General features: G+C 41.8%; 1 protein-coding gene across 2 annotated transcripts in view; it reads left to right on the forward strand.

The window, feature by feature from the left end:
* Window positions 1–20,275, forward strand: part of LOC135544534 (rho guanine nucleotide exchange factor 28-like) — a 108,445-nt gene that overhangs the window by 25,917 nt on the left and 62,253 nt on the right. For both annotated transcript variants that reach the window (XM_064972220.1, XM_064972221.1), the window contains exons 5-9: window positions 510–693; window positions 907–1,081; window positions 4,582–4,666; window positions 9,065–9,111; window positions 12,145–12,208. In XM_064972220.1, the coding sequence (XP_064828292.1) occupies window positions 510–693; window positions 907–1,081; window positions 4,582–4,666; window positions 9,065–9,111; window positions 12,145–12,208 (555 nt within the window). The remainder of the gene's footprint in view (window positions 1–509; window positions 694–906; window positions 1,082–4,581; window positions 4,667–9,064; window positions 9,112–12,144; window positions 12,209–20,275) is intronic.

A 20,275-nucleotide genomic window follows, 5' to 3' on the forward strand; every position in this document is an offset into this window, starting at 1 on the left:
ATGACACCCGATTTCTGGTCATTAGTAGTGCACTAGATAGGGAACAGGGTGCCATTTGATATGCTGCCTGAGTCAAACGGGTGAATTTTCCCAAGGACTTGTAGCTAACGTGGTACTTAATTTTTTCTCTCAATACCACAGCCCTAAAATACAAGCCAGTATAATAACTAACACCAGTGTGACATACCTGACCTGCTTTGTTGGTATGCATTCTCCATACAGTTTTATAGTCTAGATAGACTTCACACAGCATGACACCCATCTGGATTGTGTGTTAGCTACAGTAGGCCTACATGTAGTTCTGCTCTTGTCTATTAATGTTCTGTATTATGTCATGTTTCATGTTTTGTGTGGACACATTACCCTCACAAAAGTTTCAAAGGTATAAAGGCATTTCAAATGTTATATTTTTAGCTATGTACAGTTTTTAAACAATGTGCACATAGTTGAAGTATGAATATCAGGGGAAAATAAATAAATAAACTCTGTCTCTCCCTCTCTCTCTGCAGAGCACCAGTCCAGGGACACTCTCCTCCACCTCTCCGTGCGTCTGGGTTTGCTCAGTCTCTCCCGCTTCCTGATTGGCCAGCCCATGGGTCAGAGGGCACTGACCCTGCCAAATGAGGAAGGGGCCACACCCCTCCAGCTGGCTCAGAACGGAGGAGACCACACCCTCTTCATGGCGCTTACCACGTGAGTCTCCGCCTCTGCATCACAAAAGATTATACCATCATCATGTTTGTTCATTTATTGCCTTCATTTTACCAGGTAAGTAATTGAGGACACGGTCTCTTTTACCATAATGACCCAAGAGCAATGATTTGTGTGAGTGATGATTGTCATAAAAAAAAATGGCCAACTCAATCAGATAACTAACACATAACTTCCTACTTCACTTCCATACAGCCCCCCTGTCCCTGTCGGGGTGTGCACTGTGTGGGCAGATAGGACTTGTGTTCTAAGGGTATGTCCTGGGTCTGGCACCCTTAACCTTACCTTCCTGGGGGGCCCTGAGAGCAGTGTTATGGACAACATCCTGGTTCTCAGAGAGAAACTGACGGACCACAATATCCTCAGACAGGTGAGATCTTGGCTCGGATCCACAAAGCGTCTCAGATCACGTATCCACAAAGTGTCTCAGAGTAGGAGTGCTGATCTTGGATCAGTTTTGCCTTTTGGATCAAAATGAATATGTTTATATGGACAGATCCTAGCTCCTTCCCTGCAATGCTTTGTGAATACGGGCCCAGAATTGTTCAGTTTAGCTCAATGTGTTTTTACCTTCAGGTGAGTCCAGTGGATTAGAGAGGAAAACATTGTGAAGAATTTAAGGAAAAACTAAAGCTGACTTAAAAAAACTCTAAAACAAACTATTGGTGTTTGATCTGTCTAATACATGTTATAACTAATCCACACATGATTTGTCTAGTTTTTGGACTTGTGCATACCGGTGGATCTGACTTAGGCAGTAAAATGACTATAATTACAGTTTGTAATGTGGATGTTACACACACTGAGTCGTAAACATGATCACAGGAAATGTGATCATTTAATTGTTGAATGACATAGATACCACATAGTGACATTAATACGTCTGTTAAAAGATTAAGTTACATAGTGTTGTTGTAGCCACCAATTGCTGCTGCTACATTATAAAATAACTGGGAACATTCATAGGCGAATTGTAACTGTACACAGTGGCCAATTTATTAGGTACACAGTGAGTCACATGTAGGGCTGTTATGGTGACCGTACTACCGCCACACCGGCGGTTACGAGTCACGATGGAAGTAAAATTCCATGTGACTGTTTAGTCACGGTAATTAGGTTTCCAGCTCTAATGCTGCTTATGGTTATTAGTAGCCCACCAAACTTGCTAACTGCCTAGTCCTCTGCACTCTTGTCCCTCTAATCACCCTGACATCAATGCAAATGTAATTGAAAATCTAATCAAACACTTTATGAGAGCCATAGTTGCACATCTCATGTAGCCTAGCACAGAGGCCTATATGTTTTGATAAGGTTTGTATCACAGCTAAAGTGGCCAAATAACTTCTTAAAATGAAGCGCATTAATCTGCTTTACAATGGGTTTAGAGCCTGACTGGCATACATGTACATTGTGTGAGTTTGAGGAAGATAATTTTCACCATGATTGTTCACCTTTTATAATAAAATAATTTTGTGCATAATCACATTTGTGGTCACTTTTGAGAATAGTGTTTTCCTGCTAATGTAACATTCCCGCTTATAGCCTACTGACGTGTGCACATTGCTGCACTTATAATGGGAAGAAATAACTCAACAGTTTATCAACATTTTAAGCAAAACTTTCTTATCTGTTGCGTCAGGCTCATTGCTTAAAACATTTTTTTTTATGCTAGTGGTTGTATTAATTTGCGATCGGTCGCATCTCACAACTGTCCCGGACCATGTTTGTAATATTTATTTATCGTACAAAATGGAATAGGTCAACTTTGGTACTATGGGAGATTGACATAGGCTAATGCTTTTGCTGTTCGTTAGGCCTACTCATCTGGTTGGCTGACGAAAAGTAAATGTGGACAGTTCTTCCCATATCTTCAATATGCCCCTTGGAATTGGATAAGGACATGCGCAGTTGTGTACCCAATGTGTCGGTCTTCACTTGTAGCCTGTGAGAAAGACCCGATCACGTGATGGAGAGTCATGTGAGTGAGAGGTCCTTCGGCACGCAGCAGGGAGAAAGGAGTTATAAATATTATATTTATGGCCACCTGCCGCAAAAGTCATGGATTTTATTTAGGGGGCATTATGGCCACACAAAGGGGATGCAGACGAGAAATTCGAGGCATTATCAAGAGCTTGTTGAATTGTGAATGAGAGACTGATGAAGTGTGTACAGCCTGTGCAAGAAACAAAGCAGAGCTCATGCCTTTCGTGCAACTTTTTTCAAATCCTCATTAGTCGCATCATGCAGCCTTAGAATGTATTACAAATCAAAACATATTTCCCAACATTTGTATCACAACTAAAGTTACATTAATAACTCTTAAATTAAGCATATAAGAGTGCCTGTTTCTTTGTTAACTGCTCAACACAGAATAGCCGCATGTGCACACTCCTTCAAATAATTTGTAGAAAACTTTCAACCTTTCATCTCTCCCGAGCCCGTACGGGTGTTGTAGCGATGAGACAAGATAGTAGCTACTAAAAAACAATTGGATACCACGAAATTGGGGAGAAAATAGGGTAAAAAAAACATACAAAAAAAACACATTCTTCATACTATAAAATAATATAAAATAATGCCACTGAATTCTAAGCTAATATTGTCTGCTAAACGAACTAGTGTAGCCCACAGCCATATTGTATAGCCAGATCTGGGCCTTATATAAGGACAATGCAGAGTATGCTATTATGTTCTTCTGAAATTTACTATATTTTCTTCATATCATGTTTCTTTAGACCAGTTAAAAATTAATAATGGATTTATTGTGATGATGTAGGCTTAATTACATGGATTTATTAAAATGTAGATTTTCCAAAGGTCTGCATTAGTGGTTTGTAGGCTATACAGGATATGCTAAATGTGTTTATGTTAATTAACAGTCAATTACCTTGAGACCAGCAGTTATTTGCTTGACAATCACCGGCTGACAAAATTTCATGACCGCCACAGCCCTAGTCACATGACAGTGGCTTTCTATATTAAGCAGGCAGACAGGCACCAAGGTATTCTCTTACTGTTCAATTGAACATTAGAATGGCAAAAACGAGTGACCAAAGCGACTTTGAGCGTGGTATGATTATTGGTGCCAGGCGCTCCGGTTTCAGTATCTCAGAAACTGCCAGTTTCCTGGGCATTCCACGCACGACAGTATCTAGGGTTTACCGAGAATGGTGCAACAAACAAAAAAATCAAGTCAGTGGCAGTCCTCTGGGCGAAAACAGCTCATTGATGAGAGGTTGAAGGAGAATGGCAAGAATCGTGCAAGCCAACAGGCGGGCCACAAACAGGCAAATAATGGCGCAGTACAACCGTGGTGTGCAGAACGGCATCTTGGAACGCACAACTCATCGGTCCTTGTGATGGATGGGCTATTGCAGCAGTTGACCACACCAGGTTCTATTCTTATCAGCTAAAAACAAGAAGCAGCTCCAGTAGACATGCATTCAACCAACAGTGGGGTCAGGATTTGGCATATGCACTCCAAGGCCCAATCCTGTCTGGTGTTAATGGTACAGGCTGGTGACGGTGGTTTAATAGTTTGGGGAATGTTTTCCTGACACACGTTAGGTCCATTGTTACCAATTGAGCAATGTTTGCACGACCCAAAGAATTCAGGCTGTTCTGGAGGCAAAGATTGGTGTACCTAATAAACTGGCTAATCAGTGTATATAGCTGCTACTTCAAAACATACTTATGTGAAAATGTAATTAATTAATTGACTATGTTTTACTGTAATAAAACCTTTATAATATAATGAATGCATTTACATTGGAATTCATAGGCGGTGTATAGTTTACCGACAGTATATATTATTATTATTATTATTATTTATAAGAGCATGTTTTCACAGAACTCCTGTTTTTGGCACAGATCTCAGCACTGAGAGGTGATGTTGATGTTCAGATGGAGGACAGTGGCAGAGCGGATGTCCATACAAGTGATACCAGTGACGGAGGTGAGGGTGAAACACCAAACTCAGGATTGTGGCTTTAACTTAGTGATGAGTCAACTCAAACTCTGTTCAGAGAGTCATGGTGCTTTCCTCGGGTCCCCAAACCGCACTATTTACCAGTGGACAGTCTTAGTTACCACAAATAGGACAGGAAGACCAGGCCATGAACAGTGTTTGCACATGAGACACACAGAGAGAAGGGCACAGCCCAGTCTGCACGCACACACATACACCACGCTGACCTGTGTGTATGTGCCTCCATGACGCCACACACACCACCCAGCCAGCACACACGTGTCATGTACATGAGCGTGTTTAAATGAACTAAACAGACGATACACACTCACTACACAGATGTCAGCTAGTCGCATGCTATACAGGATACACACTGCACAGGGATAAGGAGAGGGAGTCTGTATCAGGGTGGGAAATGTATTTTTTTTTTACCAGCCAAAATTGCACAAAAAACAGATGAGCATGCTTTCTAAAAAAAAAATGATAATAATAAAAAAAAAAAAAAAATATATATATATATATATTTTTTTTTATTATTATCATTTTTTTTTTTAGAAAGCATGCTCATCTGTTTTTTGTGCAATTTTGGCTGGTAAAAAAAAAATACATTTCCCACCCTGATACAGACTCCCTCTCCTTATCCCTGTGCAGTGTGTATCCTGTATAGCATGCGACTAGCTGACATCTGTGTAGTGAGTGTGTATCGTCTGTTTAGTTCATTTAAACACGCTCATGTACATGACACGTGTGTGCTGGCTGGGTGGTTTGTATATATATGTATATATATATACAGTGCCTTGGTGCCTTGCGAAAGTATTCGGCTCCCTTGAACTTTGCGACCTTTTGCCACATTTCAGGCTTCAAACATAAAGATATAAAACTGTATTTTTTTGAAGAATCAACAACAAGTGGGACACAATCATGAAGTGGAAGGACATTTATTGGATATTTCAAACTTTTTTAACAAATCAAAAACTGAAAAATTGGGCGTGCAAAATTATTCAGCCCCCTTAAGTTAATACTTTGGAGCGCCACCTTTTGCTGTGATTACAGCTGTAAATCGCTTGGGGTATGTCTCTATCAGTTTTGCATCTCGACAGACTGAAAATTTTTCCCATTCCTCCTTGCAAAACAGCTCGAGCTCAGTGAGGTTGGATGGAGAGCATTTGTGAACAGCAGTTTTCAGTTCTTTCCACAGATTCTCGATTGGATTCAGGTCTGGGCTTTGACTTGGCCATTCTAACACCTGGATATGTTTATTTTTGAACCATTCCATTGTAGATTTTGCTTTATGTTTTGGATCATTGTCTCATTGGAAGACAAATCTCCGTCCCAGTCTCAGGTCTTTTGCAGACTCCATCAGGTTTTCTTCCAGAATGGTCCTGTATTTGGCTCCATCCATCTTCCCATCAATTTTAACCATCTTCCCTGTCCCTGCTGAAGAAAAGCAGGCCCAAACCATGATGCTGCCACCACCATGTTTGACAGTGGGTATGGTGTGTTCAAGGTGATGAGCTGTGTTGCTTTTACGCCAAACATAACGTTTTGCATTGTTGCCAAAAAGTTCAATTTTGGTTTCATCTGACCAGAGCACCTTCTTCCACATGTTTGGTGTGTCTCCCAGGTGGCTTGTGGCAAACTTTAAACAACACTTTTTATGGATATCTTTAAGAAATGTCTTTCTTCTTGCCACTCTTCCATAAAGACCAGATTTGTGCAATATATGACTGATTGTTGTCCTATGGCCAGAGTCTCCCACCTCAGCTGTAGATTCACCAATTTGTAAGTCGCTCTGGATAAGAGCGTCTGCTAAATGACTTAAATGTAAATGTAATCTCTGCAGTTCACCCAGAGTGATCATGGGCCTCTTGGCTGCATCTCTGATCAGTCTTCTCCTTGTATGAGCTGAAAGTTTAGACGGACGGCCAGGTCTTGGTAGATTTGCAGTGTTCTGATACTCCTTCCATTTTAATATTATCGCTTGCACAGTGCTCCTTGGGATGTTTAAAGCTTGGGAAATCTTTTTGTATCCAAATCCGGCTTTAAACTTCTTCACAATAGTATCTCGGACCTGCCTGGTGTGTTCCTTGTTCTTCATGATGCTCTCTGCGCTTTTAACGGACCTCTGAGACTATCACAGTGCAAGTGCATTTATACGGAGACTTGATTACACACCAGTGGATTGTATTTATCATCATTAGTCATTTAGGTCAACATTGGATCATTCAGAGATCCTCACTGAACTTCTGGAGAGAGTTTGCTGCACTGAAAGTAAAGGGGCTGAATAATTTTGCAAGCCCAATTTTTCAGTTTTTGATTTGTTAAAAAAGTTTGAAAAATCCAATAAATGTCGTTCCACTTTATGATTGTGTCCCACTTGTTGTTGATTCTTCACAAAAAAATACAGTTTTATGTCGTTGTTTGAAGCCTGAAATGTGGCAAAAGGTTCAAAGGGGGCCGAATACTTTCGCAAGGCACTGTGTGTGTATATATATATATATATATATATATATATATATATATATATATATATATATATATATACTATATTACTAGTAAGATATATATATATATATATCTCACTTGCTTCATTTCATTTCATTTTTGTGACCTGCGTCTTTTAACCAATGTACAGTGTTTAGATCCAAAGAAACAGATAAAATGTTCTACAGCAGAACATCAATAATCAACAAAGTGCCTGCCCTGCCAAAAAATGCTGAGTAATGTGGTTTATTTATTATTATAGTTCAGGGCTCTACGCTGACATTTTTTTACAAGGAGTACATGATGTGCTCCTAAGTAGAAATGTAGAAGCACACAAATAAATCTAGTTGAACAATGACTGAAAGTGAATGAATAAAAGTCCATGCTCAATCATGCGCAGTCATTAGGTGAGACAGACATTTTCAGCCGGCCCTTTAAGGGACGGGCTGTTACAGCGTTAACTTGGGCACTTGCTTATCAGTGATGGGAAAAAAAATCTCACACTGTAATATCGTTTTAGCAGCAGACAGTTGCAGCAAACTCAATCTAACATTGAAAAACAACTTGTGAACAAAACGATGTAACTGGCCAAGAAACATGAGGACAAAGTCACACTTTGAGTCTTTCTTGTCTATTCGACCAACTTCTACATCTGGGTTTTGGATGAAAAAATACTTTTTCCAAATGCTCCGCCAACGTGTCTGGTGAAATATACATTCTTACCCGCCAATGACAAAATCTACCCGCATTTGGCGTGTGTTCATTTCCAACCATGGTCTGTATGAGAGAGATTAATAAGGCAGAGGAGGGAGGAAGGGAGAGAGAGAGCGGTGGTTGGCCTCACATTCAGTTGGACTGAGACCCCTTCTAAGAACCAGTCGAGATGATGAAAAAGATGAAGACACTGTCTTACTATGCTAAGTGTGTGGAATGTGTGTGCCTGGGGTTTGCGTGTGTGCTTCTGGGGGAAAAGGTCCTGTCTGGTGTGTGTCTAGATGCCTCCTTCAGTAAATACAGATTCATGGAGCAAGTCTTGGATGACCTAATATGACTTGGCATAAAATAATTGCCATACACACACACACTAGACAGATGAGGTGTTGGACATGGTGTGAGTGTGTGTCAGAGCTTTGGTGGCCTCTCCGTCTAGAAGCTGTCCATATTTACTGTCTCTCACTCTGTATGTCACAGTGACTCTGTGAAAGACTGTAAGTAAAGCTACACAGCTGCTCGGATACAGCAGCGTTTCTTTTACTTCAACATCCTGATATCAATTCCAACTGTTTCTTTCTCTTCCTGTAATTAGTTTAATTTACCAAGCCTTTTTGGGACACACACACACACACACACACACACACACACACACACACACACACACACACACACACACACACACACACACAGAAAGCCCTTTGTGAAAACATCAGGGGTGTAGGTGAGAGGTTAGGTTGGAACTCATTCCCTCTCTCTTCTGGGTGGGCTGCGGTGGTGTAGCCACACACACACACACACACACACATCGCCTCAGACACACGCTCCCTCTCTCTCTCTCTTGTTTCTGGTAACCGTAGTGACGGCAGGCTTGATATCGATGCATGCTTAGAAAGACAGGACAGGAAGTCTTATCTCAGTATCGACCTCACCCCTCAGCAGCCCCAGACAGACTAAAAGGAAGCACTATAGATCTATAGACCTGTACATAACAACCACTCTCTACCATTTTTTCCCCCTGTTGCTTTAGCTCCGCTGCTCTAGACTTCTTAGTTCCTGCAGAACATTGGTTCTAGAAGTCAAGCAGTGATTCCAGCATATTTAGTGGAGAGGTCACCTGTCTCTTCTTGTGACCAATCACTGCTTAGGGTGTTAATGGGTGTCGTTAAGTGTCTTTCTCCTCTTCTGCAGGTCTAGGCAGGGGGCTGCCAGTAGAAGACCTTACACTGGTGGTTAGAGTAAGTATACTTTTCTGCTTTTCTTTTCAAATTAAATGACCTGGTACATCAATGAGTTTGGTGTGCATGTGTGGATCTGTTTTTGTGTGCGTGTGTGCTTTTGTGAGGCTGGTGAGAGTTAATGTGTGCGCACATTGCTTGCTCTCTCTCTGGGGAAGCTTTTTGCCTTATTGTGTGTGTTTCGTTAAGACCATTCTGAGCTGTGCTTCGCTAATGGACTGCCCACATGCATTCACCTCATCCTCTGCTCATAGGTGTGTGCGTGCATGGTTATCTGATTCATTTTAATCAAAAAGGGGACCATCGTGCTCTCCAAGAAGCTGGGCTGGTGCGCAACACCCACAAATTCAGAACAACATAAGTCGTATTGGGTCCGCACTCTAAAAGATGTTCGAATAAAGCTTACTTCATTTTGTATTTTTTTTGGTATTCTTTTCACTGCATCAGGGATAGCACACGTTAGGAATAGGAGACGTTTTGGCGCTGCAGCCTTCTTCAGTGTGTAGGTGCAATTTAATATAAAAACCAGCAGGTGCTTCTAATCACGATTGCCGTTCATCTTCCAATCAGGGATGTGGCTTTTTCTGGTCTACCTGTATACAAGTTAGTCACAAAGAAATACATAAGTAAAATGGTAAGCGAGCGGCCACGGAGGGCAATTCATGAATCAATTGACTTACGCATCTGCTCAATTGGACACATTATCTCAATTCATGAGATCGCTTCCCAGAAAAGCCACATCCCTGATTGGCAGATGAGTGGCAACCCTGATTAGAAGCACCTGCTGCTCGTCTGTTCTTCCCTAGAAATGCTGTTTCTTATGGCTTCCCCTCACGGGTGCCCATACCTTGGTTGGGTCTGAGTTATGGAACCCAGGGGTGAATTGGGGGCGTTGGTCTGCCTAGGCTGAGGCATGCCCTTGCTCAACCATGTTGCTGTGCGCTCTGTCGCTGACTAAGGGAGGCGACTTGAAGGGAGAGGGCGGCCCGTTCAGTGGGCACTCCCTGCCGCCTTGGCCTGCCTCAGTCAAGCACCGTTTACCTCTCTTCCCAGACTTGGTCGATGAGCCGGTCTTATGTGGATGGGATCAGACTAGTGTAACAGCGCTGCATAGCCTGACTCGTTAAGCTGACTCGTTAAGGCAGGTATCTTAACGGTTAAGAGCGTTGGGCCAGTAACCAAAAGGTTGCTGGTTCTAATCCCTGAGCTGACTAAGTGGAAAATCTGTTGATGTGCCCTTGAGGAAGGCATAGGTCGCGCTCAGTTGCTTGGTTATTCTAAATGCTGTGGTCAGAGAGGTTCTCTAGGAATGCATCACATGCTTTACCTCCCTCATTGGTTGTATGTTACTGGTATTCATTGCTGATTCCTCCCTGTAGCTCACTGGTTCCTATGAGGTGCTTACTGATACAGGTTATGGACTCTGTATGCGATTGGCAATCATGCTATTATCCCACACAGTCTCTGTGGTTCATATGAACTCCAAGAAGTTGGTCTCTGCTCAACGTATTTTGTTCCTGGGAATTAGATAAAAAAATTTAATAAAAAAAATATATATATATTTATATTATATTATTTATTTATTTTTGACCTGGCAAGTCAGTTAAGAACAAATTCTTATTTTTAATGACTGCATAGGAACAGTGTCTCTGTACTTTGCTCCATTCATCTTTCCCTCGATTCTGATTAGTCTACCAGCCCCTACCACCGAAAAAATCCCCCCCCAGAATGAAGCTGCCACCACCACCATGCTTCACCGTAGGGATGGTGCCAGGATTCTTCCAGACATGACACTTGGCATCAGGCCAAAGAGTTCAATCTTGGTTTCATCAGGCCAGAGAATCTTGTTTCTCTTGGTCTGAGAGTACTTTAGATGCCTTTTGGCAAACACCAAGTGGGCTTTCGTGCCTTTTACTGAGGAGTGGCTTCCGTCAGGTTCTTGGTCACCTCCCTGACCAAGGCCCTTCTCCCCTGATTGCTCAGTTTGGCCGGGCGGCCAGCTCTAGGAAACATTTCTAAAAACCTGTTTTCGCTTTGTCATTAAAGGGTATTGTGTGTAGATTAATGAAGGGAAAAAAATATTTAATCCACTTTAGAATAAGGCTGTAACGTAATAAAATGTGGGAAAGGGGAATATTTTCCGAATGCAGTGTATATGGCCGCTACTTCAGCGTGTTATGTGGAAATTGATGGGGCGATTCCAGGGGCTCTTCTCGCGGTGCAGTTTTAACAGGTGTGCACCGTCTCAGGCCAGTTTTCTATTGCGCCCACTTGGGATTTGGATGTGCTGTGTGAGGCCCCCTTTGAACTGATGATGTCTGGGGATCTGAAGATCCTCTCATACAAGATTGCCCTTCTCGTGGCTTTGGCCTTGGCTAAAGGCGTTGGAGATCCATGTGTTTTCCGTTCAACCCGTCCTATACGAAGTTCGCCTTTGGTGAAGGGACGTTTCATCCTAATGCAACATTTGCCCGCAAGGTCATGACTATGTCCTACAGGTCTCTAGCTCTTTAGCTTTTTCCCCTTTTCACCTCTTTCGTTTGCTTCTGAGGAGCAGTGGAGGTTACATGCCATGTCCAGTACGAGCGTTACGCATGTACATTGAGCGGTCCAGGGGTGTCCATTTGTGTGACCAACTTTTTGTCTGTTTTGCTAATCCTGCTTGTGGTAGAGTGCTTTCTAAGCAGTGTCTTTTCCACTGGATTGTGGAGGCTATTGCTCTGGCATAAGGCAGGAATTACTGATTGTAATGACTGAGAAAGTTACAGATGCTCAAATCACACCCCCAAGACATGCTAACCTCTCACAATTACAATAACGGGGGGTGGGGTTTCGTCATTATGTGCTAGGAATATGGGACCAAATACTAAACTTTTGACTTTTTTAATACACATGTAAGTGAATTTGCCAATAACTTTGGTCCCCTAAAATGTGGGGACTATGTACAAAAAATGCTTTAATGTCTACACGGTTCACCCGATATGTACCCTCAAATTAAACTCATCGATATTGTATAATTTCAAATCCAAATAGGTTCTTGAAGAGCAGCTTGTTCTCTCTCTGGATGATGATGAGGAACTTCCAACATTACAAACAGGTAAGATATATTTATCTGTTTATCTCTCTCTATCTCAATTTAATTTCAATTTAAAGGGCTTTATTGGCATGGGAAACATATGTTTACGTTGCCCAAGCAAGCAAAATAAACAGTAAACATTACACTCACATAAGTTCCAAAATAGGAAAGACCTTTCAAGTGTCATATTATGTCTATATACAGTGTTGTAACGATGTGCAAATAGTTAATGTACAAAATGGAAAATAAATAAACAGGGGTTGTATTTACAATGTTTGTTCTTCACTGGTTGCCCTTTTCTTGTGGCGACAGGTCACATCTTGCTGCTGTGGTATTTCACCCAACAGATAGTTTATCAATTATGATTTGTTTTTGAATTCTTTGTGGGTCTGTGTAATCTGAGGGAAATATGTGTCTCTAATATGGTCATACATTTGGAAGGAGGTTAGGAAGTGCAACTCTGTTTCCACCTCATTTTCTGGGTAGTGTGCACATTTTTGTGTTTATTTTATATTATTGAACCTTTATTTTACTTGGCAAGTCAGTTAAGAACAAATTCTTATTTACAATGATGGCCTATACCTGCCAGACCAAGACAACGTTGGGCCTATTGTGCGATGCCCTATGAGACTCCCAATCACAGCCGGTTGTGATACAGCCTGGATTCGAACCTTCTCAATAGCGAAGCTATGCTCACTGAGTCTGTACATAGTCTAAGCTTTCCTTCATTTTGGGTCAGTCACACTTTTGATGGCATTGAAGGCCTTCTTGCCTTGTCTCTCAGATCCTTCACAGCTTTGTGGAAGTTATCTGTGGCGCTGACGTTTAGGCCGTTTTTATTTTTTTTGTGTGTAGATGTCATTTGTATTTGTGGTCCTGGCAACTGGACCTTTTTTGGAACACCATTATTTTTGTTTTACTCAGGTTTACTGTCAAGGCCCAGGTCGGACAGAATCTATAAAGATCTAGGTGTTACTGTAGTCCCTCCTTGGTTGGGGACAGAAGCACCAGATCATCAGTAGACATTTGACTTCAGATTCTAGTAGGGTGAGGCCGGGTACTGCAGACTTCTAGTGCCCTCACCAATTTGTTGATATATATGTTGACGGTGGAGCTTAAGCTGCATCCCTGTCTCACCCCACGGCCCCGTGGAAAGAAATGTGTTTTTTGCCAATTTTAACCCGCACACGTTGTTGTATGCATTTTCCCATGCAACACCACTTTCCGTCAATTTGTATAGCAGACCCTCATGCTAAATTGAGTCAAAAGCTTTTTTTTAAATCAACCAAGTATGAGAGGTCTTTGCCTGTGTTTTGTTTGTTTGTCATACAGTAATTTGGTAAAAAGCCAATTTGACATTTTCTCAGTACATTGTTTTCACTGAGGAAATGTACGAGTCTGCTGTTAATGATAATGCAGAGGATTTTCCCAAGCTTGCTGTTGATGAATATCCCATGGTAGTTATTGGGGTAACATTTGTCTCCACTTTTGTGGATTGGGGTGATCAGTCTTTGGTTCCAAATATTGGAGAAGATGCCAGAGCGGAGGATGATGTTAAAGTATAGCGAATTGGAATTTGTGGTCTGTATATTTTATTATTTAATTTAGGATACCATCAACACAACAGGACTTTTCGGGTTGGAGGGGTTTGTATTTTGTCCTGTAGTTCATTCAATGTAATTGGAGAATCCAATGGCTTCTGGTTGTCTTCAACAGTTGATTCTAAGATTTTAATTTGATCATGTATATGTTTTTGCTGTTTGTTCTTTGTTATAGGGCCAGCAAAAATTGGAGAAGTGATTTATCCTCTCTCTCTCTCTCGAAGTAAAGACAGTTAGTGTGTAAGTGAGAAGGTGAGAGAGCAGATTTTGATGCTCTCAGGAGTTCTCTGTTGTGAGTAAGGAATGCAATGCAAGTAAAAGTACCCGATGTGTTACTCCGGGATGCTGGCCTTCTAGGCAGAGTTCCTCTGTCCAGTTTCTGTGTTCTTTTGCCCTTCTTCATCTTTTATTTTTATTGGCCAGTCTGAGATATGTTTTTTTCTTTGCAACTCTGCCTAGAAGGCAAGCATCCCGGAGTCGCCTCTTCACTGTTGACGTTGAGACTGGTGTTGTGCGGGTACTATTTAATGAAGCTGCCAGTTGAGGACTTGTGAAGTGTCTGTTTCTCAAACTAGATACTCTAATGTACTTGACCTCTTGCTCAGTTGTGCACCGGGGCCTCCCACTCCTCTTTCCATTCTGGTTAGGGCCAGTTTGCGCTGTTCTGTGAAGGGAGTAGTACACATTGTTATATGAGATCACTTTTTTTAGACAATTAATGCAAGGGCTCATCTCCTCACTCTGCTGCTGGCTCCTTCACATTGTTTTCAACACCAATATGCTGGTTAACATTGCTATTATACCTATAGCAACATGGTTTAAAAAAATTACAATTTATTTAACCTTTATTTTACTAGGTAAGTCAGTTAAAAACAAATTCTTATTTACAATGACGGCCTACCTGGGAACAGTGGGTTAACTGCCTTGTTCAGGGGCAGAAAAACATAGTTTTACATTGTCAGCTCGGGATTTAATCCAGCAACTTTTCTGTTACTGGCCCAACGATCTAACCGCTCGGAAAGGGCACCAACTCAACAGTGCACTGATGTTTCAGAACAGAGGACAGTGACCGCTATCCAACGAGGGAGAAAGCTAATTTGTTATAAAATTATATTGTTTTTGACCGACCAGTCGACTAAATTGGTTCAGCCCTAATTCCTACGCTATGGACCAAGGTAAATCTCAGCTTTGTTAAAAAATAAAATCAAGAAAATCGATGATGTACCATAGTGATTCAGGAGTAACATAAAACAGAATAATATACCCCACCAACATTAGACAACCTTACAGAAAACCCTCAAATTGCTGAAATGAGTCAATTAATTAATTGATGAGAGAATAATCATAACTGATGACTAAAATAGCAATGTAGAGATGTATTATAGGTGATGAATGTTTAGGGGAACACTACATACTTTGACTTTGTGGCACAAAAGAAAGATCAGTTTACCTCAAATCCAGAGGATGTGAGTTCAAATCCCAGGTGGGCTCATATTTTAGCTGAACAGGGATAACATGTGGAATGGCACTTTTTGGAATTGCACATGTGAAATGTCACATGTAAAGTGTTCCAAAAACAAATGTTTTCACATGTGACGTCATGTGTAGTGTCCCAAAGCTGCATGTTTTCACGTCATTTCATATGTGAAGTTTGAAAACATGTGGTTCAAAAAGTGATAACATGAAACTACACTGTTAGCCATTGCTGTTAATTTTGTCATTTACTGTACATTTCTACAGTAATAAATCAAATGTTATTTGTTAAATGCGCCGACTACAACAGGTGATATGTTTACTTACAAGCCCTTAACTCTATTTCTTGAACTGCATTGTTTGTGAAGAAAATATTTACTAAATAAACTAAAGTAAAACACAAATATTTACATAACAATATATACAGGGTGTACCGGTACCGAGTCAATGTGCGGGGGTACAGTTTAGCATTTGCAACGGTGATGCAACCAGTCAGGATGCTCTCGATGGTGCAGCTGTAGAACGTTTTGAAGATCTGAAGACCCATGCCAAAACTTGAGCGGAAAAAGGTGTTGTTGTCCCCTCTTCAAGACTGTCTTGGTGTGTTTGGACCATGATAGTTTGTTGGTGATGTGGACACCAAGCAACTTGAAACTCTCGAACCGCCCCACTTCAGCCCTGTCGGTGTTAATGGGGGCCTGTTCGGCCCTCCTTTTCCTATAGTCTATGATCAGCTCCTTTGTCTTGCTCACATTGAGGGAGAGGTTGTTGTTCTGGCACCACACTGCCAGGACTCTGATCTCCTCCCAATAGGATGTCGCATCGTTGTCGGTGATCAGGCCTACCACTGTTGTGTCATCAGCAAACTTAATGATGGTGTTGGAGTCGTGCTTGGCAATGCAGTCGTGGGTGAACTAGGAGTACAGGAGGGCACTGAGCACGCTCCCCTGAGGGGCCCCAGTGTTAAGGATCAGCGTGGCATACGTGTTGTTTCCTACCCTTACCACCTGGGGGCGGCCTGTGAGGAAGTCCAGGATCCAGTTGCAGAAGGAGGTGTTTAGTCCCAGGGTCCTTAGCTTAGTGATGAGCTTTGTGGGCACTATGGTGTTGAACCCTGAGCTGTAGTCAATGAACAGCATTCTCACATAAGTGTTCCTTTTGTCCAGATGGGAAAGGGCGGTGTGGAGTGCGATTGAGATTGCGACATCTGTGGATCTGCCAATGACTAAGGTGGTATACTCCTCAGTGCCATTGGATGAATCCCATAACATATTCCAGTCTGTGCTAATAGGATACTGTACTCCAGTTTCAACTGTTCTGCCTGCGGCTATGGAATCCTGACCTGTTCACCGGACGTGCTACCTGTCCCAGACCTATTATTTGAACATGCTGGTCATTTATGAACATTTGAACATCTTGGCCATGTTCTGTTATAATCTCCACCCGGCACAGCCAGAAGAGGACTGAACACCCCTCATAGCCTGGTTCCTCTCTAGGTTTCTTCCTAGGTTTTGGCCTTTCAGGGAGTTTTTCCAAGCCAACGTGCTTCAACACCTGCATTGCTTGCTGTTTGGGGTTTTAGGCTGGGTTTCTGTTCAGCACTTTGAGATATCAGCTGATGTACGAAGGGCTATATAAATAAATTTGATTTGTATTAGTGTTTTGCTATCTATTTACTGTCAATCACAATGCACTTGGGTACTTTTTGGCCCATTCTGCAACTCAACCTGGCATGCCTCACTTGCAATTGCATTTAGAGTAATAGGATACTTTAGATGCGCTTATGGCACAAACTGTTAAAAAAAAATCCTTCAATTTTTGTAGTAAGTTACCTGCTACTGTGGAAATAACTTTTAATGTATTTCTACAGCTGCATTATAATTTCTCATTAAATACACAACAGCAAACTATATTCAGGAAGTACACAGAAATTCCAATGAATCTTTTTCCATTCCTGGACATTTAGGAATTGGGTTTACTTTCTGAATTGACTTTAACTTAAATGGAATTGAACTCAACATTGATTAGCACACTTGGGATGCTACTACACCTGGGAATTGAACTCACCACCTCTTAGGTGACGATAATCTAAATTTCCTGCTTCACCACCAGGTCTGTGGCCATGACAGAAATCGGCCACATATTTATTGACAAGAATACATTTATGCACTTTGCTAAACGTTGCCTGGAATCATGTCAATAATTGTGCGAATATTTGACAACTCAAACTAAAAAGTAGCATTGCTCAGGCACCTTGACATTAAGCCCAAGATTCAATCAGATCAAGCCTAAACACGTGATAGCCGATACCTGCATAGCTGGTGTTTTGGCTGGTGAGTCGCAGGTGTAACTGCGTTAGAGCTGTCAAATTGTTGAACTTTGTTGAATCACCTTTGGCAGCAATTACAGCCTCCAGTCTTCTTAGGTATGATGCTACATGCTTGGCACACCTGTATTTGGGAAGTTCCTCCCATTCTTCTCTGCAGATACTCTCAAACTCTGTCAGGATGGATGGGGAGCGTCGCTAAACAGCTATTTTCAGGTCTCTCCAGAGATGTTCAAGTCAGGGCTCTGGCTGAGCCTCTCCAGGACATTCAGAGATTTGTCCCGAGCCCCTCCAGGACATTCAGAGATTTGTCCCGAAGCCACTCCTGTGTTGTCTTGGCTTTGTGCTTAGGGTCGTTGTCCTGCTGGAAGGTGAACCTTCGCCCCAACCTGAGGTACTGAGTGCTCTGGAGCAGGTTTTCATCAAGGATCTCTCTGTACTTTGCTCCTTTCATCTTTCTCTCTATCCGGACTAGTCTCCCAGTCCTTGCCACTGACAAACTTTGCCACGGCATGATGTTGCCACCACCATGCTGGTGCCAGGTTTACTCCTGACGTGACGCTTGGCATTCAATCTTGGTTTCATCAGACCAGAGAATCTTGTTTCTCATGTTCTGAGAGTCTTTTCTGTGCCTTTGGGCAATCTCCAAACGGGCTGTCACGTGCCTTTTTCTGAGGAGTGGCTTCCGTTGGACGACTCTACCATAAAGACCTGATTGGTGGAGTGCTGCAGAGACGATTGTTCTTCTGGAAGGTTCTCTGATCTCCACAGAGGAACACCTCCCTGAGCAAGGACCCTCTCCCCCGAATTCTTAGTTTGGCCGGGCGGCCATCTCTAGGAAGAGTATTGGTGGTTCCAAACTTGTTCCATTTAAGAATGATGAAGGCCACTGTGTTCTTGGGGACCTTCAATGCTGGAGAAATGTTTCGGTACCCATCCCTAGTTCTTTGCCTTGACACAATCCTTTCTCGGAGCTCTACGGACATTACCTTCGACGTCATGTCTTAGTTTTTGATCTGACATGCACTGTCAACTGTGGGACAGTCTAAACAATTTTCGCATTGTCCTAATTATTGAATAAAATGGTAATTTAATACATTTTATAATAAGGCTGAAACGTAACAAAATGTGGAAAAAGGGAAAGGGTCTGAATACTTTCCGAAAGTTTAATGTTTAGGAACATAGCGCATTAACTGGGATGACATTCACTCTTATGGGACACCAAAAAGAGCTCGCTGAAAGCCATTCCTAGAATACGCCATGCCTGCAATCTGCTGATAGGCTGACCCTGTTATAGTATTCTGTCTTTCAGCAAGTGATGTGTATGTTGTCAACAGAAGAGTCAGTGAAGCCACGCTATAAGTTATTGGCAAGGTTGCTAGTGGCAGCACTTGTCCTGTAAGTTACTGGCAACATTCTTCCAGTAAGTTTTGTGACTTTTAGTTTCCAGTTAAGAAATGGCAAATTCACAGCAACTTTTGGGAACAAGTTGCCATTCATTTACTGGGAAATGCACAATAACCTCTTCACAGTGAAGCTCATTACTGACACATTCTCTTACCGAGTTTGCTGAACAGACAGTGTCAAAGGAGGTGCTCTACTTGCATCGGCATAACCATCAAACACTTAAACTTCTACAGCACTTCCACTGACATTTGGCATAAATACTATTATTTCATCATGCCACCAACTATGCTAATGAGGTCCACCAGTACAAGTGCAGTGATGATCACACCTTATATAAAACATATTGGGTAGAAAATGTCTCATTATACCTACAAGGTACTGAACGGTGCCATTTGAATTCATATGTGTACCAGTGAAGTGTACAGTGCCTTCAGAAGGTATTCACACCCATTGACCCTTTCCACATTTTGACAATCCCTTTGAGCACGGTGAAGCAATTCATTGCACTTTGGATGATGTGTCAATACACCCAGTCACTACAAAGATACAGGTGTTCTTCCTAACTCAGTTGCTGGAGAGGAAGGAAACCGCTCAAGGATTTCACCATGAAGCCAATGGTGACTTTTTAAAACAGTTACAGTTTTATGGCTGTGATAGGAGAAAATTAAGGATGTATCAACAGCATTGCAGTTACTCCACAATACTAACCTAAATGACAGTGTAAAAAGCACATACAGAATTAAAACATGTATCCTGTTTGCAACAAGGCACTAAAGTAAAACTGCAGAAAATATAGCAAAGAAATTAACTTTATGTCCTGGATACAAAGGGTTATGTTTGCTACAAATCCAATGCAACAATTTTCAAGCATGGTGGGGGCTGGATCATGTTATCGGTATGCTTGTCATCGGCAAAGACTAGAGAGTTTGTTTAGGCTTCCAACATACACTGGGAGACAAATTCACCTTTCAGCAGGACAAGACGACATTGAATGTTCCTGAGTGGCCTAGTTACAGTTTTGCCTTAAATCTGATTGAAACCAATTTGACAGAGCTTGAAGAATTTTTTTAAAAGAATAAATTACACATTTTGTACAATCCAGGTTGGCAAAGTTCTTACAGACTTACCCAGAAAGACTCACAGCTGTCGAATTAGTCAAGGGGTATGAATTATTTCGGAAGGCAGTATACCATTGATCTTTTTGTACCCCAGGTAACAACGTGGTACCCTAACCATTTTGTATCCCAGGTAACAACGTGATACCCTAATCATTGCTTTTTA

This window comes from Oncorhynchus masou, chromosome 8, assembly GCF_036934945.1.
Source record: "Oncorhynchus masou masou isolate Uvic2021 chromosome 8, UVic_Omas_1.1, whole genome shotgun sequence".
NCBI classification, from domain to species: domain Eukaryota; kingdom Metazoa; phylum Chordata; class Actinopteri; order Salmoniformes; family Salmonidae; genus Oncorhynchus; species Oncorhynchus masou.